This window comes from Oncorhynchus mykiss, chromosome 21 (genome assembly GCF_057628025.1).
Source record: "Oncorhynchus mykiss isolate SJ-2025 chromosome 21, ASM5762802v1, whole genome shotgun sequence".
NCBI classification, from domain to species: domain Eukaryota; kingdom Metazoa; phylum Chordata; class Actinopteri; order Salmoniformes; family Salmonidae; genus Oncorhynchus; species Oncorhynchus mykiss.
In genome coordinates, this window is record NC_143042.1 from 56,384,326 (window position 1) to 56,412,245 (window position 27,920).

Consider the following 27,920-nt stretch of genomic DNA (forward strand, 5'->3'; position numbering starts at 1 on the left):
GCCATCCCATCTGGTTTGCGGGATGTGGGACTATCATTAGTTTTTCAACAGGACAATCACCCAACACACCTCCAGGATGTGTAAGGGGTGTTTGACCAAGAAGGAGAGTGATTGAGTGCTGCATCAGATGACCTAGCCTCCACAATCACCGACCTGAACCCGATTGAAATGGTTTGGGATGAGTTGGACTGCAGAGAGAAGGAAAAGCAGCCAACAAGTGCTCAGCATATGTGGGAACTCCTTCAAGACTGTTGGAAAAAAATTCCAAGTGAAGGTGGTTGAGAGAATGCCAAGAGTGTGCAAAGCTGACATTAAGCCAAAGGGTGGCTACTTTGAAGAATCTAAAATATATTTTGATTTGTTTAACACTTTCTTGGTTACTACATGATTCCATATGTGTTATTTCAAAGTTTTGATGTCTTCACTATTATTCTAGTGAATAATACTGCAATAGAACTGGGAGTCATTCTGCTTTTAATATAACTGGGATTCATTCTGTCTTTAATAGAACTGGGAGTCATTCTGTCTTTAATAGAACTGGGAGTCATTCTGTCTTTACTGTAATAGAACTGGGAGTCATTATGTCTATACTGTAATAGAACTGGGAGTCATTCTGTCTTTAATAGAACTGGGAGTCATTCTGACTTTACTGTAATAGAACTGGGAGTCAGTTCTATGCACATTTAAATTAATGGGTACCTACACTAAAAAAAACTACAGTTCTTACATTTTTTCAAGCCCTCAAAAGTGGTCTCCTGATGCCGTTTATTGTTATTGACCTAGAACATACAATTCCGTGGTATTTTGTTTAAGTTTTTTTAAAGTAGATTTATATGTTTCACCAGTGGGCATTAGCCTACTGCATGCTATAGACCCACCCACTGGGGAGCCAGGCCCAGCCAATCATAATTTGCTTTTCCCAACAAAAGGGCTTTATTACAGACATAAATACTCCTCAGTTTCATCGGCTGTCTGTGGCTGGTCTCAGACGACCTCACAGGTGAAGAAGCCTGTGGTCCTGGGTCACACGTGGTCTGCGGTTGCGAGGCAGTTTGGACGTACTGCCAAATTCTCTAAAATGACGTTGGAGGTGGCTTATGGTAGAGAAATGTACATTACATTCTATGGCATCATCTCTGGTGGACATTCCTGCAGTCAACATGCCAAATGCACGCTCCCCCAAAACTTGAGACATATGTGGCATTGTTTTGTGTCAAAACTGCACATTTGAGTGGTATTTCAGTGTCCCCAGCACAAGGTGCACATGTGTAATGATCATGCTGTTTAATCAGCATATTGATATGAGTGGTATTTTAGTGTCCCCAGCACAAGGTGCACATGTGTAATGATCATGCCGTTTAATCAGCTTCTTGATATGCCACACCTGGCAGGAGGATGGATTTTTATTGGCGAAGGAGAAATGTTCACTAACAGGGATGTCAACAAATGTAGGCCCAACATTGAAGAGAATGGAACATTCCAGGGATCTTTTGATTACATTTTGCGTTTATCTTTTTGTTCAGTATACTGTAGGTTGAAGCATTCATTCTATTGATTTAATGACATTCTGTTGAGCAAGAGTTTATTTAGTCTTCTAGGGCAGGGTTTGGTTAGGGTCTGGTTAGGGTCTGGAGGGGTTAGGGTCTGGTTAGGGTCTGGTGGGGGTTAGGGTCTGGTTAGGGTTAGGGTCTGGAGGGGTTAGGGTTTGGTTAGGGTCTGGTTAGGGTTTGGTTAGGGTCTGGAGGGGTTAGGGTCTGGTTAGGGTCTGGTGGGGGTTAGGGTCTGGTTAGGGTCTGGTGGGGTTAGGGTCTGGTGGGGTTAGGGTCTGGTGGGGTTAGGGTCTGGAGGGGTTAGGGTTTGGTTAGGGTCTGGTTAGGGTTTGGTTAGGGTCTGGAGGGGTTAGGGTCTGGTGGGGGTTAGGGTCAGGTTAGGGTCTGGTTAGGGTCTGGTAAGGGTTAGGGTCTGGTGAGGTTAGGGTCTGTTTAGGGTCTGGTGGGGTTAGGGTCTGGAGGGGTTAGGGTCTGGTGGGGGTTAGGGTCAGGTTAGGGTCTGGTTAGGGTCTGGTGGGGTTAGGGTCTGGTGGGGTTAGGGTCTGGTGGGGGTTAGGGTCAGGTTAGGGTCTGGTTAGGGTTAGGGTCAGGTTAGGGTTAGGGTCTGGTTAGGGTCTGGTGGGGTTAGGGTCTGGTGGGGGTTAGGGTCTGGTTAGGGTTAGGGTCAGGTTAGGGTCTGGTTAGGGTTAGGGTCTGGTTAGGGTCAGGTTAGGGTTAGGGTCTGGTTAGGGTTAGGGTCTGGTTAGGGCCTGGTTAGGGTCTGGTTAGGGTCTGGTTAGGGTCATTTTCTATATTAGCGGGTCAGGTTAGGGTTAGGGTCTGGTTAGGGTTAGGGTCATTTTCTATATTAGCGGGTCAGGTTAGGGTTAGGGTCTGGTTAGGGTTAGGGTCATTTTCTATATTAGCGGGTCAGGGTCAGGTGTGGGCCTCAGATTTTTCACTTTATCACAGTCAGGCAGTTGTGGAAAGGGTTGTTAACTAAACAGCTGCCACTAGCAGATATTGTTGTATTGTCCCAACCAGTGGTTCTCTCTGTAGAAAACACATAGGCCAAATCCCAAATGGCATCTTATTCCCTATGTAGCCCACATAGGGCTCTAGTCCAAAGTAGTGCACTATATAGGGAATAGGGTGCCATTTGGGATGCATTTGGTAGATGTTGTCCTTTAAAACTCAGCTTGTTGTGTCCTTGGGAAGAATATTTTGAAACGAGAAACTAAAACAAAGGAGCGTTTTTTAAACTTTGTTTCAGAACATCTTCTGTCTCTTTGTACCATCTAGAAATATGTCGTCTGTCCAACGTTGAAGCAAGTGATCCGGAAGTAACAGAATCCTCCTTCAACAGGAAGTGGGCCAGAAGGAACAGAATCCTCCTTCAACAGGAAGTGAGCCAGAAGGAACAGAATCCTCCTTCAACAGGAAGTGAGCCAGAAGGAACATAATCCTCCTTCAACAGGAAGTGAGCCGGAAGGAACAGAATCCTCCTTCAACAGGAAGTAGGAAGAAGGTATATAGCATCAGTATCTTCCTTCCTGTCAGTTTAGTGGTTGTCTGTCCAAATGCACAATAAGATAGACACATAGTTTAATGATACAGAGCATTATCTTCACAAACGGATCTGAGTCACAGCAGTAAGATAGACACATCGTTTAATGATACAGAGCATCAAAAGTAGTGCACTACATAGGGAATAGGGTTCCATAGGGTTCTGGTCTAAAGTAGTGCACTACATAGGGAATAGGGTTCCATAGGGTTCTGGTCTAAAGTAGTGCACTACATAGGGAATAGGGTGGCATAGGGCTCTGATCTAAAGTAGTGCACTACATAGGGAATAGGGTTCCATAGGGTTCTGGTCTAAAGTAGTGCACTACATAGGGAATAGGGTGCATTTGAGATGCAGTTATCTCCACACACAGAGATAACGCCCTCTCTTCCACCCCTGAATCAATGTATGTAGCCAGGATACATCATGACAATTCTCCATTGACAAACAATACATCTCTATATTTCTTCATATATTTGTCCTCTCTCTCTCTCTCTCTGTCTGTCTTTCTCTCTCTCCCCGTCTCAGTCGACCAGAGACTTGAGGTCTGGTAAGCCGGTCAGTTTGAGGTCCAGCAGCATCTGACCATAGGCTTTACCCTAAAGCAGAGAGGAAGAGAGAGAGAGAGAGATTTAACCCCTTTATACTGTAAGCCTTACAGGACTAAATTATGTTCATGTGTTAGCAGAAATCTCACTAAGAATTCACCCTTTTACTGATAGACTAAACAACGCGTGTCTGTGTGTGTGTGTGTGTGTGTGTGTTTGTGTCTGTGCCTGCGTGTGTGTGTGTGTGTGTTTGTGTCTGTGCCTGCGTGTGTGTGTGTGTGTGTGTGTGTGTGTGTTTGTGTCTTTGCCTGCGTGTGTGTGTGTGTGTGTGTGTGTGTGTGTGTGTGTGTGTGTGTGTGTGTGTGTGTGTGTGTGTGTGTGTGTGTGTGTGTGTGTGTGTGTGTGTGTGTGTGTGTGTGTGTGTGTGTGTCTGTGTGTGTGTGTGTGTGTGTGTGTGTGTGTTTAACCCTTTGATATAACTCTAGTGAGTTCTAGTGGGCCAATAAAAGGCTTCACATGGCTGTTTTCACCACTGCCTGGGGTCTGACAGAGAAAAGGGGGAATGGAGGGAGAGGGGGGGGGGGTGAAATGGGGAAGGGTTTAACGATAAAAGAAAGGGGGAATTAGGATAGAGGGAGGGAGGGAGGTAAGGAAGGAGGGAAGTGTGGGCCTAAGAGGTCAGAGGTGATGGGTAGAAGGTGAGAGGAATCGGGGGAAAGGGACAGAGGAGAGAAAGGAGTAGGGGGTTGTGGGATACGGGAAAAGAGGTGAGGGGTTATGGTGTGTGTGTGTGTGTGTGTGTGTATTACCTGAGGGTCACAGCGTATCGATGCCACCCCACCGCCTCCCAGAGAGCTTTGCAGGATGAAGTTGAGAGCATGAATCCCTGGTAACTCATAACTACAGGAGAGGAGAGAAGGTAAGAACACACACACACACACACACACACCCACCCACCCACCAGCTCTTGTTAGCATAATCACTGTCAGACGTGGAGCTGTGGTTAGATGCATGAGGAAACAGTCCCAAAAGGCAACCTATTCCCTATATAGTGCACTACTGTTGAAGAGGACCCATTGGGTCATGGTGCACTACATAGGGAATAGGGAATCATTTGGGACTCTGACCTACAGCCCTCCTCCACCCTAGACTGATCCCTTGGTGTGGAGGCTCATTAAAACACATCTGCTGCCTGTTAAATTACCATGGCGACTGGAGACGTCCCCCCCTCCAGTAATACCATGGTCACCCCCCCCCCCCCCCCCCCCAGTAATACAATGGTCACCCCCCCCTCTCTCCAGTAATACCATGGTCACCCCCCCCTCTTCCAGTAATACCATGGTCACCCCCCCCCCCTCTCTCCAGTAATACCATGGTCACCCCCCCCTCTCTCCAGTAATACCATGGTCACCCCCCCCCCCTCTCTCCAGTAATACCATGGTCACCCCCTCCCCCCCTCTCTCCAGTAACACCATGGTCACCCCCCCCTCTCTCCAGTAACACCATGGTCACCCCCCCCTCTCTCCAGTAATACCATGGTCATCCCCCCTCTCTCCAGTAATACCATGGTCATCCCCCTCTCTCCAGTAATACCATGGTCACCCCCCCTCTCCAGTAATACCATGGTCACCCCCCCCCTCTCTCCAGTAATACCATGGTCACCCCCCCTCTCTCCAGTAATACCATGGTCACCCCCTCCCCCCCTCTCTCCAGTAACACCATGGTCACCCCCCCCTCTCTCCAGTAATACCATGGTCACCACCCCCCACCTCTCTCTAGTAACACCATGGTCACCCCCCCTCTCTCCAGTAACACCATGGTCACCCCCCCCCCTCTCTCCAGTAATACCATGGTCATCCCCCCTCTCTCCAGTAATACCATGGTCATCCCCCTCTCTCCAGTAATACCATGGTCATCCCCCTCTCTCCAGTAATACCATGGTCACCCCCCTCTCTCCAGTAATACCATGGTCATCCCCCTCTCTCCAGTAATACCATGGTCATCCCCCTCTCTCCAGTAATACTATTGTCACCCCCCTCTCTCCAGTAATACCATGGTCACCCCGCCCCCCAGTCTCCAGTAATGCCATGGTCATCCCCCTCTCTCCAGTAATACCATGGTCATCCCCCCCTCTCTCCAGTAATACCATGGTCATCCCCCCAGTCTCCAGTAATACCGTGGTCATCCCCCCCTCTCTCCAGTAATACCATGGTCACCCCGCCCCCCAGTCTCCAGTAATGCCATGGTCATCCCCCTCTCTCCAGTAATACCATGGTCATCCCCGCCTCTCTCCAGTAATACCATGGTCATTAACCCCAGTCTCCAGTAATACCATGGTCATCCCCCCCTCTCTCCAGTAATACCATGGTCATCTGACCCCCTCTCTAGTAATACCATGGTCACCCCCCCCCTCTCCAGTAATACCATGGTCACTCCCCCTCTCTCCAGTAATACCATGGTCATCCCCCCAGTCTCCAGTAATACCATGGTCATCCCACTCTCTCCAGTAATACCATGGTCATCCCCCCAGTCTCCAGTAATACCATGGTCATCCCACTCTCTCCAGTAATACCATGGTCATCCCCCCAGTCTCCAGTAATACCATGGCCATCCCACTCTCTCCAGTAATACCATGGTCATCCCCCCAGTCTCCAGTAATACCATGGTCATTCCCCAGTCTCCAGTAATACCATGGTCACCCCACCTCTCTCCAGTAATACCATGGTCACCCCCCCCCCAGTCTCCAGTAATACCATGGTCATCCCCCCAGTCTCCAGTAATACCATGGTCACCCCCCCTCTCTCCAGTAATACCATGGTCACCCCCCACCAGTCTCCAGTAATACCATGGTCATCCCCCCAGTCTCCAGTAATACCATGGTCATCCCCCTCTCTCCAGTAATACCATGGTCATCCCCCCAGTCTCCAGTAATACCATGGTCATCCCCCCAGTCTCCAGTAATACCATGGTCATCCCCCTCTCTCCAGTAATACCATGGTCATCCCCCCAGTCTCCAGTAATACCATGGTCATCCCCCCAGTCTCCAGTAATACCATGGTCATCCCCCCAGTCTCCAGTAATACCATGGTCATCCCCCCAGTCCTACCGTGTGACAGCATCATGTGTGTCTGGCTGTATGAGGTGATGGAAGTATTCCCCCACCACTGTTTCCGTCAGGTGTTTCTTCAAGTAGGGGAAGTAAAGGGGGTGGCGTGATATCACACCTGAGGGGGAAGAGACCATTAATATCACACCTGAGGGGGAAGAGAGACCATTAATATCACACCTGAAGGGAGAGAGACCATTAATATCACACCTGAGGGGGGAGAGACCATTAATATCACACCTGAGGAGAGAGAGCATTAATATCACACCTGAAGGGGGAGAGACCATTAATATCACACCTGAGGGGGGAGAGACCATTAATATCACACCTGAGGGGGGAGAGCATTAATATCACACCTGAAGGGGGAGAGACCATTAATATCACACCTGAGGGGGGAGAGACCATTAATATCACACCTGAGGGGGGAGAGACCATTAATATCACACCTGAGGGTGGAGAGACCATTAATATCACACCTGAGGGGGGAGAGACCATTAATATCACACCTGAGGGGGAAGAGAGACCATTAATATCACACCTGAGGGGGGAGAGAGACCATTAATATCACACCTGAGGGGGGAGAGACCATTAATATCACACCTGAGAAGAGAGAGAGCATTAATATCACACCTGAAGGGGGAGAGACCATTAATATCACACCTGAGTGGGGAGAGAGAGACCATTAATATCACACCTGTGATGGGAAAGACCATTAATATCACATCTGAGGGGGAGAGAGAACATTAATATCACACCTGAGGGGGGAGAGAGACCATTAATATCACACCTGAGGGGGGAGAGAGCATTAATATCACACCTGAGGAGAGAGAGACCATTAATATCACACCTGAGGGGACAGAGAGACCATTAATATCACACCTGAGGGGGAAGAGAGACCATTAATATCACACCTGAGGGGGGAGAGACCATTAATATCACACCTGAGAAGAGAGAGAGCATTAATATCACACCTGAAGGGGGAGACACCATTAATATCACACCTGAGGGGGGAGAGAGACCATTAATATCACACCTGAGGGGGGAGACACCATTAATATCACACCTGAGGGGGGAGAGAGACCATTAATATCACACCTGAGGGGGGAGAGACCATTGATATCACACCTGAGGGGGGAGAGACCATTAATATCACACCTGAGGAGAGAGAGCATTAATATCACACCTGAAGGGGGAGAGACCATTAATATCACACCTGAGGGGGGAGAGAGAGACCATTAATATCACACCTGTGATGGGAAAGACCATTAATATCACACCTGAGGGGGAGAGAGACCATTAATATCACACCTGAGGGGGGAGAGAGACCATTAATATCACACCTGAAGGGAGAGAGACCATTAATATCACACCTGAGGGGGGGGGGACCATTAATATCACACCTGAGGGGGAAGGGAGACCATTAATATCACACCTGTGATGGGAAAGACCATTAATATCACACCTGAGGGGGAGAGAGACCATTAATATCACACCTGAGGGGGAAGGGAGACCATTAATATCACACCTGAGGGGGAAGAGAGACCATTAATATCACACCTGAGGGGGGAGACACCATTAATATCACACCTGAGGGGGGAGAGAGACCATTAATATCACACCTGAGGGGGGAGAGAGACCATTGATATCACACCTGAGGGGGGAGAGAGACCATTAATATCACACCTGAGGGGGGAGAGAGCATTAATATCACACCTGAGGAGAGAGAGACCATTAATATCACACCTGAGGGGACAGAGAGACCATTAATATCACACCTGAGGGGGAAGAGAGACCATTAATATCACACCTGAGGGAGGAGACACCATTAATATCACACCTGAGGGGGGAGAGAGACCATTAATATCACACCTGAGGGGGGAGAGACCATTGATATCACACCTGAGGGGGGAGAGACCATTAATATCACACCTGAGGAGAGAGAGCATTAATATCACACCTGAAGGGGGAGAGACCATTAATATCACACCTGAGGGGGGAGAGAGAGACCATTAATATCACACCTGTGATGGGAAAGACCATTAATATCACACCTGAGGGGGAGAGAGACCATTAATATCACACCTGAGGGGGGAGAGAGACCATTAATATCACACCTGAAGGGAGAGAGACCATTAATATCACACCTGAGGGGGGGGGGACCATTAATATCACACCTGAGGGGGAAGGGAGACCATTAATATCACACCTGTGATGGGAAAGACCATTAATATCACACCTGAGGGGGAGAGAGACCATTAATATCACACCTGAGGGGGAAGGGAGACCATTAATATCACACCTGAGGGGGAAGAGAGACCATTAATATCACACCTGAGGGGGGAGACACCATTAATATCACACCTGAGGGGGGAGAGAGACCATTAATATCACACCTGAGGGGGGAGAGAGACCATTGATATCACACCTGAGGGGGGAGAGAGACCATTAATATCACACCTGAGGGGAGAGAGAGACCATTAATATCACACCTGAGGGGGGAGAGACCATTAATATCACACCTGAGGGGGGAGAGACCATTAATATCACACCTGAGGGGGGAGAGACCATTAATATCACACCTGAGGGGGGAGAGAGTCCATTAATATCACACCTGGGGGGGGGGAGACCATTAATATCACACCTGAGGGGGGAGAGACCATTAATATCACACCTGAGGGGGGGAGAGACCATTAATATCACACCTGAGGGGGGGGGAGACCATTAATATCACACCTGAGGGGGAAGGGAGACCATTAATATCACACCTGTGATGGGAAAGACCATTAATATCACACCTGACGGGGAGAGAGACCATTAATATCACACCAGAGGGGGAAGGGAGACCATTAATATCACACCTGAGGGGGAAGAGAGACCATTAATATCACACCTGAGGGGGGAGACACCATTAATATCACACCTGAGGGGGGAGAGAGACCATTAATATCACACCTGAGGGGGGAGAGAGACCATTGATATCACACCTGAGGGGGGAGAGAGACCATTAATATCACACCTGAGGGGAGAGAGAGACCATTAATATCACACCTGAGGGGGGAGAGACCATTAATATCACACCTGAGGGGGGAGAGACCATTAATATCACACCTGAGGGGGGAGAGACCATTAATATCACACCTGAGGGGGGAGAGAGTCCATTAATATCACACCTGGGGGGAGAGACCATTAATATCACACCTGAGGGGGGAGAGACCATTAATATCACACCTGAGGGGGGGAGAGACCATTAATATCACACCTGAGGGGGGAGAGACCATTAATATCACACCTGAGGGGGGGAGAGACCATTAATATCACACCTGAGGGGGGAGAGACCATTAATATCACACCTGAGGGGAGAGAGAGACCATTAATATCACACCTGAGGGGGAGAGAGACCATTAATATCACACCTGAGGGGGGAGAGACCATAAATATCACACCTGAGGGGGGAGAGACCATTAATATCACACCTGAGGGGGAAGAGAGACCATTAATATCACACCTGAGGGGGGAGAGACCATTAATATCACACCTGAGGAGAGAGAGCATTAATATCACACCTGAAGGGGGAGAGACCATTAATATCACACCTGAGGGGGGAGAGAGAGACCATTAATATCACACCTGTGATGGGAAAGACCATTAATATCACACCTGAGGGGGAGAGAGACCATTAATATCACACCTGAGGGGGGAGAGAGATCATTAATATCACACCTGAGGGGACAGAGGGACCATTAATATCACACCTGAGGGGGGAGAGACCATTAATATCACACCTGAGGGGGGAGACACCATTAATATCACACCTGAGGGGGGAGAGAGACCATTGATATCACACCTGAGGGGGGAGAGAGACCATTACCATCACACCTGAGGGGGGAGGGAGACCATTAATATCACACCTGAGGGGAGAGAGAGACCATTAATATCACACCTGAGGGGAGAGAGAGACCATTAATATCACACCTGAGGGGGGAGAGAGACCATTAATATCACACCTGAGGGGGGAGAGAGACCATTAATATCACACTTGAGGGGGGAGAGACCATTAATATCACACCTGAGGGGGGAGAGAGACCATTAATATCACACCTGAGGGGGGGAGAGACCATTAATATCACACCTGAGGGGAGAGAGAGACCATTAATATCACACCTGAGGGGAGAGAGAGACCATTAATATCACACCTGAGGGGGGAGAGACCATTAATATCACACCTGAGGGGGGAGAGAGTCCATTAATATCACACCTGGGGGGAGAGACCATTAATATCACACCTGAGGGGGGAGAGACCATTAATATCACACCTGAGGGGGGGAGAGACCATTAATATCACACCTGAGGGGGGAGAGACCATTAATATCACACCTGAGGGGGGGAGAGACCATTAATATCACACCTGAGGGGGGAGAGACCATTAATATCACACCTGAGGGGAGAGAGAGACCATTAATATCACACCTGAGGGGGGAGAGACCATTAATATCAACATTCAATGATCCTCTACTGTACTGTGAATTAGTCATATACGAGACATCCTCCAGCTGAACTATACAGGACACGAGACATCCTCCAGCTGAACTATACAGGACACGAGACATCCTCCAGCTGTACTATACAGGACACGAGACATCCTCCAGCTGTACTATACAGGACACGAGACATCCTCCAGCTGTACTATACAGGACACGAGACATCCTCCAGCTGTACTATACAGGACACGAGACATCCTCCAGCTGTACTATACAGGACACGAGACATCCTCCAGCTGTACTATACAGGACACGAGACATCCTCCAGCTGAACTATACAGGACACGAGACATCCTCCAGCTGTACTATACAGGACACGAGACATCCTCCAGCTGTACTATACAGGACACGAGACATCCTCCAGCTGAACTATACAGGACACGAGACATCCTCCAGCTGTACTATACAGGACACGAGACATCCTCCAGCTGAACTATACAGGACACGAGACATCCTCCAGCTGTACTATACAGGACACGAGACATCCTCCAGCTGTACTATACAGGACACGAGACATCCTCCAGCTGTACTATACAGGACACGAGACATCCTCCAGCTGTACTATACAGGACACGAGACATCCTCCAGCTGAACTATACAGGACACGAGACATCCTCCAGCTGTACTATACAGGACACGAGACATCCTCCAGCTGTACTATACAGGACACGAGACATCCTCCAGCTGTACTATACAGGACACGAGACATCCTCCAGCTGTACTATACAGGACACGAGACATCCTCCAGCTGAACTATACAGGACACGAGACATCCTCCAGCTGTACTATACAGGACACGAGACATCCTCCAGCTGTACTATACAGGACACGAGACATCCTCCAGCTGAACTATACAGGACACGAGACATCCTCCAGCTGTACTATACAGGACACGAGACATATAGCTGTACTATACAGTTTTTGTACAGTGAGTCTTACCGATGTTACTAGAGTCTCCCTTGTCTCCACTCCTGGTGTAGGCCAACTCCTCCAGCCTGTAGGAGTGGGGACCACTGGGCAGATCTGGAGAGAGAGAGAGAACAGTGAGAGAAGGAAAGATAAGCAGGAACGGGAGAAGGGTCAGACCAGCATTCTGATTCTGATGACTCTGATTTTTCATAATGAACCAGCCTCTCTCTTCATTCATGGAGGAACCAGAGTGTTCCTATCTACAGAGGGGTAGGTAATCAATTAGTGTAGTGTGTAGAGGACTGGGGGGGTTGAGTATTGTGTAGAGGACTGGGGGGGTTGAGTAGTGTGTAGAGGACTGGGGGGGTTGAGTAGTGTGTAGAGGACTAGGAGGGGGTTGTGTGGAGACCAGGTGATGGCGTACCTGCGACAGGTACAGCTTTCTCCTCCGCTGGGGGCGGAGCCTCAGAGTCTGACTCCGCCCCAGTGTGCGTCTCGGCGTGCTCTCCACCAATGTGCACGTCCACCTGCAGTGATGTCATCGGTAAACAATGAATTAATTAATACATCAACCAATGAATCAAATCAGTTGAAGTCTATCGGCCATTCAATCTACACTAACCGCAAATACATGATCCGCTTCGATCAATAAATCAACCCATTAATTAATATACCAGCAAATCTATCAATTCATCTGATCAGTATCAATGAGGAGTAATATTGCGATGACTTTACCTTCAGCTGAGACTTTGAATGCATGAAGAAGAAAGGTTTCAGAACCGGAGAGCTGGAAAAGTAATCATGAAAACAATCATGAAATAACAATCATGAAAAGACCCCCCCCAAAAAAACAGGATTATTTTGTGTGTGAGAGAAAGGCTGTGTGGCAGTCAGGACATTATGCCAGCCGGTTATTGACATGCCAAAAGACAGCCGGTCTCACGGTAATTGACCGTTAATCAACATAAACATAGTTATCATCTCCAGGTCTCCACACATACAGCCTAAAAGCCACTGATCCAGACCTTTGTAACATCTACAATTTTAAAAAGCCTAATAAATCCATGTAATATAGTCTACCTACACCATCCCAATAAATCCATGTAATATAGCCTACACCATCCCAATAAATCCATGTAATATAGTCTACACCATCCCAATAAATCCATGTAATATAGCCTACCTACACCATCCCAATAAATCCATGTAATATAGCCTACACCATCCCAATAAATCCATGTAATATAGCCTACACCATCCCAATAAATCCATGTAATATAGCCTACACCATCCCAATAAATCCATGTAATATAGCCTACACCATCACAATAAATCCATGTAATATAGTCTACACCATCACAATAAATCCATGTAATATAGCCTACACCATCCCAATAAATCCATGTAATATAGCCTACACCATCACAATAAATCCATGTAATATAGTCTACACCATCACAATAAATCCATGTAATATAGCCTACCTACACCATCACAATAAATCCATTTAATATAGCCTAACACCATCACAATAAATCCATGTAATATAGTCTACACCATTACAATAAATCCATGTAATATAGTCTACACCATCCCAATAAATCCATGTAATATAGTCTACACCATCCCAATAAATCCATGTAATATAGTCTACACCATTACAATAAATCCATGTAATATAGTCTACACCATCCCAATAAATCCATGTAATATAGTCTACACCATCCCAATAAATCCATGTAATATAGTCTACACCATTACAATAAATCCATGTAATATAGTCTACACCATTACAATAAATCCATGTAATATAGCCTACACCATCCCAATAAATCCATTTAATATAGCCTACACCATCACAATAAATCCATGTAATATAGTCTACACCATCACAATAAATCCATGTAATATAGCCTACACCATCCCAATAAATCCATGTAATATAGCCTACACCATCACAATAAATCCATGTAATATAGTCTACACCATCACAATAAATCCATGTAATATAGCCTACACCATCACAATAAATCCATGTAATATAGTCTACACCATTACAATAAATCCATGTAATATAGCCTACACCATCACAATAAATCCATGTAATATAGTCTACACCATCCCAATAAATCCATGTAATATAGTCTACACCATCCCAATAAATCCATGTAATATAGCCTACACCATCCCAATAAATCCATGTAATATAGTCTACACCATCCCAATAAATCCATGTAATATAGTCTACACCATCCCAATAAATCCATGTAATATAGCCTAACACCATCCCAATAAATCCATGTAATATAGTCTACACCATCCCAATAAATCCATGTAATATAGCCTACACCATCCCAATAAATCCATATAATATAGCCTACACCATCCCAATAAATCCATATAATATAGTCTACACCATCCCAATAAATCCATGTAATATAGTCTACACCATCCCAATAAATCCATATAATATAGCCTACACCATCCCAATAAATCCATATAATATAGTCTACACCATCCCAATAAATCCATGTAATATAGCCTACACCATCCCAATAAATCCATATAATATAGTCTACACCATCCCAATAAATCCATGTAATATAGTCTACACCATCCCAATAAATCCATGTAATATAGCCTACACCATCCCAATAAATCCATATAATATAGCCTACACCATCCCAATAAATCCATGTAATATAGTCTACACCATCCCAATAAATCCATGTAATATAGCCTACCTACACCATCACAATAAATCCATGTAATATAGCCTACACCATCCCAATAAATCCATGTAATATAGCCTACACCATCCCAATAAATCCATGTAATATGGCCTACACCATCCCAATAAATCCATGTAATATAGCCTACACCATCCCAATAAATCCATGTAATATAGTCTACACCATCCCAATAAATCCATGTAATATAGTCTACACCATCCCAATAAATCCATGTAATATAGTCTACCTACACCATCACAATAAATCCATGTAATATAGTCTACACCATCCCAATAAATCCATGTAATATAGCCTAACACCATCCCAATAAATCCATGTAATATAGCCTACACCATCCCAATAAATCCATGTAATATAGCCTACACCATCCCAATAAATCCATGTAATATAGCCTACACCATCCCAATAAATCCATGTAATATAGTCTACACCATCACAATAAATCAATGTAATATAGCCTACACCATCACAATAAATCAATGTAATATAGCCTACACCATCCCAATAAATCCATGTAATATAGCCTACACCATCCCAATAAATCCATTTAATATAGCCTACACCATCACAATAAATCCATGTAATATAGTCTACACCATCACAATAAATCCATGTAATATAGCCTACACCATCCCAATAAATCCATGTAATATAGCCTACACCATCACAATAAATCCATGTAATATAGTCTACCTACACCATCACAATAAATCCATTTAATATAGCCTACACCATCACAATAAATCCATGTAATATAGTCTACACCATCACAATAAATCCATGTAATATAGCCTACACCATCCCAATAAATCCATGTAATATAGCCTACACCATCACAATAAATCCATGTAATATAGTCTACACCATCACAATAAATCCATGTAATATAGCCTACACCATCACAATAAATCCATGTAATATAGTCTACACCATTACAATAAATCCATGTAATATAGTCTACCTACACCATCCCAATAAATCCATGTAATATAGTCTACACCATCACAATAAATCCATGTAATATAGTCTACACCATCCCAATAAATCCATGTAATATAGTCTACACCATCCCAATAAATCCATGTAATATAGTCTACACCATCACAATAAATCCATGTAATATAGTCTACCTACACCATCCCAATAAATCCATGTAATATAGTCTACACCATCACAATAAATCCATGTAATATAGTCTACACCATCCCAATAAATCCATGTAATATAGTCTACACCATCCCAATAAATCCATGTAATATAGTCTACCTACACCATCACAATAAATCCATGTAATATAGCCTACACCATCCCAATAAATCCATGTAATATAGCCTACACCATCACAATAAATCCATGTAATATAGTCTACCTACACCATCACAATAAATCCATGTAATATAGTCTACACCATCCCAATAAATCCATGTAATATAGTCTACACCATTACAATAAATCCATGTAATATAGTCTACACCATCCCAATAAATCCATGTAATATAGTCTACCTACACCATCCCAATAAATCCATGTAATATAGCCTACACCATCACAATAAATCCATGTAATATAGTCTACCTACACCATCCCAATAAATCCATGTAATATAGTCTACCTACACCATCACAATAAATCCATGTAATATAGTCTACACCATCCCAATAAATCCATGTAATATAGTCTACACCATTACAATAAATCCATGTAATATAGTCTACACCATCCCAATAAATCCATGTAATATAGTCTACCTACACAATCACAATAAATCCATGTAATATAGTCTACACCATCCCAATAAATCCATGTAATATAGTCTACACCATCCCAATAAATCCATGTAATATAGTCTACCTACACCATCACAATAAATCCATGTAATATAGTCTACACCATCACAATAAATCCATGTAATATAGTCTACACCATTACAATAAATCCATGTAATATAGTCTACACCATCCCAATAAATCCATGTAATATAGTCTACACCATCCCAATAAATCCATGTAATATAGTCTACACCATCCCAATAAATCCATGTAATATAGTCTACACCATTACAATAAATCCATGTAATATAGCCTACACCATCCCAATAAATCCATGTAATATAGTCTACACCATCCCAATAAATCCATGTAATATAGCCTAACACCATCCCAATAAATCCATGTAATATAGCCTACACCATCCCAATAAATCCATGTAATATAGTCTACACCATCACAATAAATCCATGTAATATAGCCTACACCATCCCAATAAATCCATGTAATATAGCCTACACCATCCCAATAAATCCATGTAATATAGCCTACACCATCACAATAAATCCATGTAATATAGTCTACACCATCACAATAAATCCATGTAATATAGCCTACACCATCACAATAAATCCATGTAATATAGTCTACACCATTACAATAAATCCATGTAATATAGTCTACACCATCCCAATAAATCCATGTAATATAGTCTACACCATCCCAATAAATCCATGTAATATAGTCTACACCATCCCAATAAATCCATGTAATATAGTCTACACCATTACAATAAATCCATGTAATATAGTCTACACCATCCCAATAAATCCATGTAATATAGTCTACCTACACCGTCACAATAAATCCATGTAATATAGCCTACACCATCCCAATAAATCCATGTAATATAGCCTACACCATCACAATAAATCCATGTAATATAGCCTACACCATCCCAATAAATCCATGTAATATAGCCTACACCATCCCAATAAATCCATGTAATATAGCCTACACCATCACAATAAATCCATGTAATATAGTCTACACCATTACAATAAATCCATGTAATATAGCCTACACCATCACAATAAATCCATGTAATATAGTCTACACCATCACAATAAATCCATGTAATATAGCCTACACCATCACAATAAATCCATGTAATATAGTCTACACCATTACAATAAATCCATGTAATATAGTCTACACCATCCCAATAAATCCATGTAATATAGTCTACACCATCCCAATAAATCCATGTAATATAGTCTACACCATCCCAATAAATCCATGTAATATAGTCTACACCACATATGTCAGAGTCAAGGCCCGCGGGCCACATCCGGCCCGCAAGAAGGTTTTTTACGGCCCCTGGGATGATCTTGATTTATTATTAGAACCGGCCCGCAGCAAGCCGGCAGCCCGCAGATCTTTTACACGCACCAATACTACATTTCCCACAATGCAAAGGTGACGCACCGAGCAGTAGGCTGCTTCATTTCAATATTTATTGGCACAGCAGTCGTCAGCATCACAGTAAAATTAACTTTCAGATACCCATCAAAAATGGCAAAACGGAAGGTGGATACTGAGAACCGGGGGTTTCAAACAAGGTGGGAGTCGGAGTATATGTTCACGAAGGTAGCTGGAAAACCTGTGTGTCTTCTGTGTGGAGAAAGTGTGGCGGTACTGAAAGAGTATAATCTGAGACGACATTATGAAACGAAACACGCGGACAAAAACAAGAATATGGACATGGAACAAAGGCTACAAAAGGCCAGTTTTATTTTGGCAGAAGAGATCGCTAAATCAGCCCGGCCATTTACGGAGGGGGATTTCATCAAAAACTGCATGATTAAAGTTTGTGACGAAGTTTGACCAGAAAAAAGGCAACTCTTTTTAAATGTGAGTCTGAGCAGAAACACCATTGCCGAGAGAGTAGACCAGTTGTCCATCAATCTAAAAGAGCAGCTTGTGAAAAAGGGAAAAGATTTTATTGCATATTCCTTGGCTGTGGATGAGAGCACCGACATTTCTGACATTGCCCAGTTGTCAATTTTCATCCGCGGAGTGGACTCCAACCTAAGCGTGACAGAGGAGTTTTTGGCTTTACGTCCTATGCATGGCACAACTACGGGGCATGATTTGTATGAAGAGGTGTCAAGATGTGTAAATGAGATGGAGCTGCCTTGGGAAAAACTCGTGGGTTTGACAACCGACGGAGCACCTGCGATGTGTGGACACAGGAGCGGACTGGTGGCGAAGATACGGGAAAAGATGCAAGAGGAAAACGCGACAGGTGAGCTGACAGCTTATCATTGTATCATACACCAGGAAGCGTTGTGCGGTAAAGCCTTGAAAATGGAGCATGTAATGAGCATCATCACGCGCACAGTTAACTTTATCAGAGCCAAAGGTTTGAATCACCGCCAGTTCAAGGCATTTCTGACGGAGTTAGAAACGGAGCATGGTGATTTGCCTTATCACACAGAGGTGCGATGGCTAAGCCAGGGAAAGGTGCTTCAAAGATGTTTCGAGCTTCGTGAGGAGATTTGTCTGTTCTTGGACAGCAAAGGGAAAGACACAACACAACTCCGAGACGAAATGTTTCTGTGTGAAATGGCTTTTCTGTGTGACATTACGAGTCATCTGAATGCAATAAACTTGCAGCTGCAGGGTCGGGATCGTGTCATCTCTGATATGTACAGTACAGTGAAGGCATTTAAAACCAAACTGACTCTGTGGGAGACGCAGATGCGGAAAGAAAGTTTGAGCCACTTTCCCAGCTGCCAGACCATGAAAGAGAAGCTCTCTACCAGTGCGTTCCCGAGCACACAGTTGGCTGATAAAATAGGTATGCTTGCCGCTGACTTTCGACGCCGATTTGCTGACTTTGAAGCACAAAAAAGCAGGTTGGAACTGCTCGGTAACCCATTTGCTGTTGACGTGGAAAGCTCACCACCAAACCTCCAAATGGAGTTGATTGACCTCCAATGCAATGATGCACTGAGGGCAAAATATGCGGCAGTGGGTGCTGCGGAGTTCGCCCGTTTCCTCCCCGGCACAATGCCCCAGCTGCGCATCCAGGCTGCTCAAACGTTGTCTATGTTTGGCAGCACATACCTGTGTGAACAACTGTTTTCTTTGATGAACCTGAACAAAACATCACACAGAAGTCGACTTACTGCTGAACACCTCCACTCAATTCTGAGGATTTCTTCAGCTCAGAGCCTTACCCCGAACATTGATGAACTTGTGGAAAAGATGGGACACCACCAAGTATCACCCTCAACCTCAAACAAGTGAACATTACTGTGCAATCACATATTTAGAGTTTTTACTCAGTTCAAGTTTAAAAGTTAAAATTTAATATTTGTTTTCACTGCATGTTACTTCTCCTTAAACAAAGTGTTGTTTTTGATTAATAGATTTTTGCACTTTATTTTTTTGTATTTCAATCCAATTATATTTTAAAAATATTTCAGTTGAGTGGATGATAGAAAATTGCTATTATTGTTTTTTCTTTGAAGTAAATTTAGCCCACTTTTGCTAAAATAGAAAATATAGTCTACTGATGGTGCCTTGAATACCGGTTTCTTTCATTTAATGTTCATGTTATGGGGATATTTATATAAAGGAAATTTGTCTTTTGTGTCTGTTGAAAATTAAAGATTACTGACAGAGCCATAAGAAAATATTGCTTTATTTATCTGATCATATTGTAATATATTTGTTAGGTTTTCAGTAGGTTCAATTAGGTTCACTAGACTATATGCGTCATTTAAAAAATTTTCAATGAACATTCGAACAGTCCGGCCCTCGTCTTGTAGCTGATTTTTTTATTTGGCCCTCCGTCCATTTGACTTTGACACCCCTGGTCTACACCATTACAATAAATCCATGTAATATAGTCTACACCATCCCAATAAATCCATGTAATATAGTCTACCTACACCATCACAATAAATCCATGTAATATAGCCTACACCATCCCAATAAATCCATGTAATATAGCCTACACCATCACAATAAATCCATGTAATATAGCCTACACCATCCCAATAAATCCATGTAATATAGCCTACACCATCACAATAAATCCATGTAATATAGTCTACCTACACCATCCCAATAAATCCATGTAATATAGTCTACACCATCACAATAAATCCATGTAATATAGTCTACCTAAACCATCACAATAAATCCATGTAATATAGTCTACACCATCCCAATAAATCCATGTAATATAGCCTAACACCATCCCAATAAATCCATGTAATATAGCCTACACCATCCCAATAAATCCATGTAATATAGTCTACACCATTACAATAAATCCATGTAATATAGCCTAACACCATCCCAATAAATCCATGTAATATAGTCTACACCATCCCAATAAATCCATGTAATATAGCCTACACCATCCCAATAAATCCATGTAATATAGCCTACACCATCCCAATAAATCCATGTAATATAGTCTACACCATCACAATAAATCCATGTAATATAGCCTACACCATCCCAATAAATCCATGTAATATAGCCTACACCATCCCAATAAATCCATTTAATACAGCCTACACCATCACAATAAATCCATTTAATATAGTCTACACCATCACAATAAATCCATGTAATATAGCCTACACCATCCCAATAAATCCATGTAATATAGCCTACACCATCACAATAAATCCATGTAATATAGTCTACACCATCACAATAAATCCATGTAATATAGCCTACACCATCACAATAAATCCATGTAATATAGTCTACACCATTACAATAAATCCATGTAATATAGTCTACACCATCCCAATAAATCCATGTAATATAGTCTACACCATCCCAATAAATCCATGTAATATAGTCTACACCATCCCAATAAATCCATGTAATATAGTCTACACCATTACAATAAATCCATGTAATATAGTCTACACCATCCCAATAAATCCATGTAATATAGTCTACCTACACCATCACAATAAATCCATGTAATATAGCCTACACCATCCCAATAAATCCATGTAATATAGCCTACACCATCACAATAAATCCATGTAATATAGCCTACACCATCACAATAAATCCATGTAATATAGTCTACCTACACCATCCCAATAAATCCATGTAATATAGTCTACCTACACCATCACAATAAATCCATGTAATATAGTCTACACCATCCCAATAAATCCATGTAATATAGTCTACACCATCCCAATAAATCCATGTAATATAGCCTAACACCATCCCAATAAATCCATGTAATATAGCCTACACCATCCCAATAAATCCATGTAATATAGTCTACACCATCCCAATAAATCCATGTAATATAGTCTACACCATCCCAATAAATCCATGTAATATAGTCTACACCATCCCAATAAATCCATGTAATATAGTCTACACCATCACAATAAATCCATTTAATATAGCCTAACACCATCCCAATAAATCCATTTAATATAGCCTAACACCATCCCAATAAATCCATGTAATATAGCCTACACCATCCCAATAAATCCATGTAATATAGTCTACCTACACCATCACAATAAATCCATGTAATATAGTCTACACCATCCCAATAAATCCATGTAATATAGTCTACACCATTACAATAAATCCATGTAATATAGTCTACACCATCCCAATAAATCCATGTAATATAGTCTACACCATCACAATAAATCCATTTAATATAGCCTAACACCATCACAATAAATCCATGTAATATAGTCTACACCATCCCAATAAATCCATGTAATATAGTCTACACCATCCCAATAAATCCATGTAATATAGTCTACACCATCCCAATAAATCCATGTAATATAGTCTACACCATCCCAATAAATCCATGTAATATAGTCTACACCATCCCAATAAATCCATGTAATATAGCCTACACCATCACAATAAATCCATGTAATATAGTCTACCTACACCATCCCAATAAATCCATGTAATATAGTCTACACCATCCCAATAAATCCATGTAATATAGCCTAACACCATCCCAATAAATCAATGTAATATAGCCTACACCATCCCAATAAATCCATGTAATATAGCCTAACACCATCCCAATAAATCAATGTAATATAGCCTACACCATCCCAATAAATCCATGTAATATAGCCTAACACCATCCCAATAAATCCATGTAATATAGTCTACACCATCACAATAAATCCATGTAATATAGTCTACCTAAACCATCACAATAAATCCATGTAATATAGTCTACACCATCCCAATAAATCCATGTAATATAGTCTACACCATTACAATAAATCCATGTAATATAGCCTACACCATCCCAATAAATCCATGTAATATAGTCTACCTACACCATCACAATAAATCCATGTAATATAGTCTACACCATCCCAATAAATCCATGTAATATAGTCTACACCATTACAATAAATCCATGTAATATAGTCTACACCATCCCAATAAATCCATGTAATATAGTCTACACCATCACAATAAATCCATTTAATATAGCCTAACACCATCACAATAAATCCATGTAATATAGTCTACACCATCCCAATAAATCCATGTAATATAGTCTACACCATTACAATAAATCCATGTAATATAGTCTACACCATCCCAATAAATCCATGTAATATAGTCTACACCATCCCAATAAATCCATGTAATATAGTCTACACCATCCCAATAAATCCATGTAATATAGTCTACACCATCCCAATAAATCCATGTAATATAGCCTACACCATCACAATAAATCCATGTAATATAGTCTACCTACACCATCCCAATAAATCCATGTAATATAGTCTACACCATCCCAATAAATCCATGTAATATAGCCTAACACCATCCCAATAAATCAATGTAATATAGCCTACACCATCCCAATAAATCCATGTAATATAGCCTAACACCATCCCAATAAATCAATGTAATATAGCCTACACCATCCCAATAAATCCATGTAATATAGCCTAACACCATCCCAATAAATCCATGTAATATAGTCTACACCATCACAATAAATCCATGTAATATAGTCTACCTAAACCATCACAATAAATCCATGTAATATAGTCTACACCATCCCAATAAATCCATGTAATATAGTCTACACCATTACAATAAATCCATGTAATATAGTCTACACCATCCCAATAAATCCATGTAATATAGTCTACCTACACCATCACAATAAATCCATGTAATATAGTCTACACCATCACAATAAATCCATGTAATATAGTCTACACCATCCCAATAAATCCATGTAATATAGTCTACCTACACCATCCCAATAAATCCATGTAATATAGTCTACACCATCCCAATAAATCCATGTAATATAGTCTACACCATTACAATAAATCCATGTAATATAGCCTACACCATCCCAATAAATCCATGTAATATAGCCTACACCATCCCAATAAATCCATGTAATACAGTCTACACCATCACAATAAATCCATGTAATATAGCCTACACCATCCCAATAAATCCATGTAATATAGCCTACACCATCCCAATAAATCCATGTAATATAGCCTACACCATCACAATAAATCCATGTAATATAGTCTACACCATCACAATAAATCCATGTAATATAGTCTACACCATCACAATAAATCCATGTAATATAGTCTACACCATCCCAATAAATCCATGTAATATAGTCTACACCATCCCAATAAATCCATGTAATATAGTCTACCTACACCGTCACAATAAATCCATGTAATATAGCCTACACCATCCCAATAAATCCATGTAATATAGCCTACACCATCACAATAAATCCATGTAATATAGCCTACACCATCCCAATAAATCCATGTAATATAGCCTACACCATCACAATAAATCCATGTAATATAGTCTACCTACACCATCCCAATAAATCCATGTAATATAGTCTACCTACACCATCACAATAAATCCATGTAATATAGTCTACACCATCCCAATAAATCCATGTAATATAGCCTAACACCATCCCAATAAATCCATGTAATATAGCCTACACCATCCCAATAAATCCATGTAATATAGTCTACACCATTACAATAAATCCATGTAATATAGCCTAACACCATCCCAATAAATCCATGTAATATAGTCTACACCATCCCAATAAATCCATGTAATATAGCCTACACCATCCCAATAAATCCATGTAATATAGCCTACACCATCCCAATAAATCCATGTAATATAGTCTACACCATCACAATAAATCCATGTAATATAGCCTACACCATCCCAATAAATCCATGTAATATAGCCTACACCATCCCAATAAATCCATTTAATACAGCCTACACCATCACAATAAATCCATTTAATATAGTCTACACCATCACAATAAATCCATGTAATATAGCCTACACCATCCCAATAAATCCATGTAATATAGCCTACACCATCACAATAAATCCATGTAATATAGTCTACACCATCACAATAAATCCATGTAATATAGCCTACACCATCACAATAAATCCATGTAATATAGTCTACACCATTACAATAAATCCATGTAATATAGTCTACACCATCCCAATAAATCCATGTAATATAGTCTACACCATCCCAATAAATCCATGTAATATAGTCTACACCATCCCAATAAATCCATGTAATATAGTCTACACCATTACAATAAATCCATGTAATATAGTCAACACCATCCCAATAAATCCATGTAATATAGTCTACCTACACCATCACAATAAATCCATGTAATATAGCCTACACCATCCCAATAAATCCATGTAATATAGCCTACACCATCACAATAAATCCATGTAATATAGCCTACACCATCACAATAAATCCATGTAATATAGTCTACCTACACCATCCCAATAAATCCATGTAATATAGTCTACCTACACCATCACAATAAATCCATGTAATATAGTCTACACCATCCCAATAAATCCATGTAATATAGTCTACACCATCCCAATAAATCCATGTAATATAGCCTAACACCATCCCAATAAATCCATGTAATATAGCCTACACCATCCCAATAAATCCATGTAATATAGTCTACACCATCCCAATAAATCCATGTAATATAGTCTACACCATCCCAATAAATCCATGTAATATAGTCTACACCATCCCAATAAATCCATGTAATATAGTCTACACCATTACAATAAATCCATGTAATATAGTCTACACCATCCCAATAAATCCATGTAATATAGTCTACACCATTACAATAAATCCATGTAATATAGTCTACACCATCCCAATAAATCCATGTAATATAGTCTACCTACACCATCACAATAAATCCATGTAATATAGTCTACACCATCCCAATAAATCCATGTAATATAGTCTACACCATCCCAATAAATCCATGTAATATAGTCTACCTACACCATCCCAATAAATCCATGTAATATAGTCTACACCATCCCAATAAATCCATGTAATATAGTCTACACCATTACAATAAATCCATGTAATATAGCCTACACCATCCCAATAAATCCATGTAATATAGCCTACACCATCCCAATAAATCCATGTAATACAGTCTACACCATCACAATAAATCCATGTAATATAGCCTACACCATCCCAATAAATCCATGTAATATAGCCTACACCATCCCAATAAATCCATGTAATATAGCCTACACCATCACAATAAATCCATGTAATATAGTCTACACCATCACAATAAATCCATGTAATATAGTCTACACCATCACAATAAATCCATGTAATATAGTCTACACCATCCCAATAAATCCATGTAATATAGTCTACACCATCCCAATAAATCCATGTAATATAGTCTACCTACACCGTCACAATAAATCCATGTAATATAGCCTACACCATCCCAATAAATCCATGTAATATAGCCTACACCATCACAATAAATCCATGTAATATAGCCTACACCATCCCAATAAATCCATGTAATATAGCCTACACCATCACAATAAATCCATGTAATATAGTCTACCTACACCATCCCAATAAATCCATGTAATATAGTCTACCTACACCATCACAATAAATCCATGTAATATAGTCTACACCATCCCAATAAATCCATGTAATATAGCCTAACACCATCCCAATAAATCCATGTAATATAGCCTACACCATCCCAATAAATCCATGTAATATAGTCTACACCATTACAATAAATCCATGTAATATAGCCTAACACCATCCCAATAAATCCATGTAATATAGTCTACACCATCCCAATAAATCCATGTAATATAGCCTACACCATCCCAATAAATCCATGTAATATAGCCTACACCATCCCAATAAATCCATGTAATATAGTCTACACCATCACAATAAATCCATGTAATATAGCCTACACCATCCCAATAAATCCATGTAATATAGCCTACACCATCCCAATAAATCCATTTAATACAGCCTACACCATCACAATAAATCCATTTAATATAGTCTACACCATCACAATAAATCCATGTAATATAGCCTACACCATCCCAATAAATCCATGTAATATAGCCTACACCATCACAATAAATCCATGTAATATAGTCTACACCATCACAATAAATCCATGTAATATAGCCTACACCATCACAATAAATCCATGTAATATAGTCTACACCATTACAATAAATCCATGTAATATAGTCTACACCATCCCAATAAATCCATGTAATATAGTCTACACCATCCCAATAAATCCATGTAATATAGTCTACACCATCCCAATAAATCCATGTAATATAGTCTACACCATTACAATAAATCCATGTAATATAGTCTACACCATCCCAATAAATCCATGTAATATAGTCTACCTACACCATCACAATAAATCCATGTAATATAGCCTACACCATCCCAATAAATCCATGTAATATAGCCTACACCATCACAATAAATCCATGTAATATAGCCTACACCATCACAATAAATCCATGTAATATAGTCTACCTACACCATCCCAATAAATCCATGTAATATAGTCTACCTACACCATCACAATAAATCCATGTAATATAGTCTACACCATCCCAATAAATCCATGTAATATAGTCTACACCATCCCAATAAATCCATGTAATATAGCCTAACACCATCCCAATAAATCCATGTAATATAGCCTACACCATCCCAATAAATCCATGTAA

At 41.3% G+C, this 27,920-nt stretch overlaps 1 protein-coding gene across 1 annotated transcript in view; it reads right to left on the reverse strand.

The window, feature by feature from the left end:
* Positions 1-3,117: 3,117 nt before the first annotated feature.
* LOC118942971 (uncharacterized) overlaps positions 3,118-27,920 on the reverse strand; it is a 60,986-nt gene continuing 36,183 nt past the window's right edge. The window contains exons 15-20 of the mRNA XM_036958356.2: positions 12,930-12,981; positions 12,619-12,721; positions 12,225-12,308; positions 6,748-6,865; positions 4,451-4,541; positions 3,118-3,692 (exon numbers count right to left, since the gene is read on the reverse strand). Of these exons, the coding sequence (XP_036814251.1) occupies positions 3,618-3,692; positions 4,451-4,541; positions 6,748-6,865; positions 12,225-12,308; positions 12,619-12,721; positions 12,930-12,981 (523 nt within the window). The 3' untranslated portion in view covers positions 3,118-3,617. The remainder of the gene's footprint in view (positions 3,693-4,450; positions 4,542-6,747; positions 6,866-12,224; positions 12,309-12,618; positions 12,722-12,929; positions 12,982-27,920) is intronic.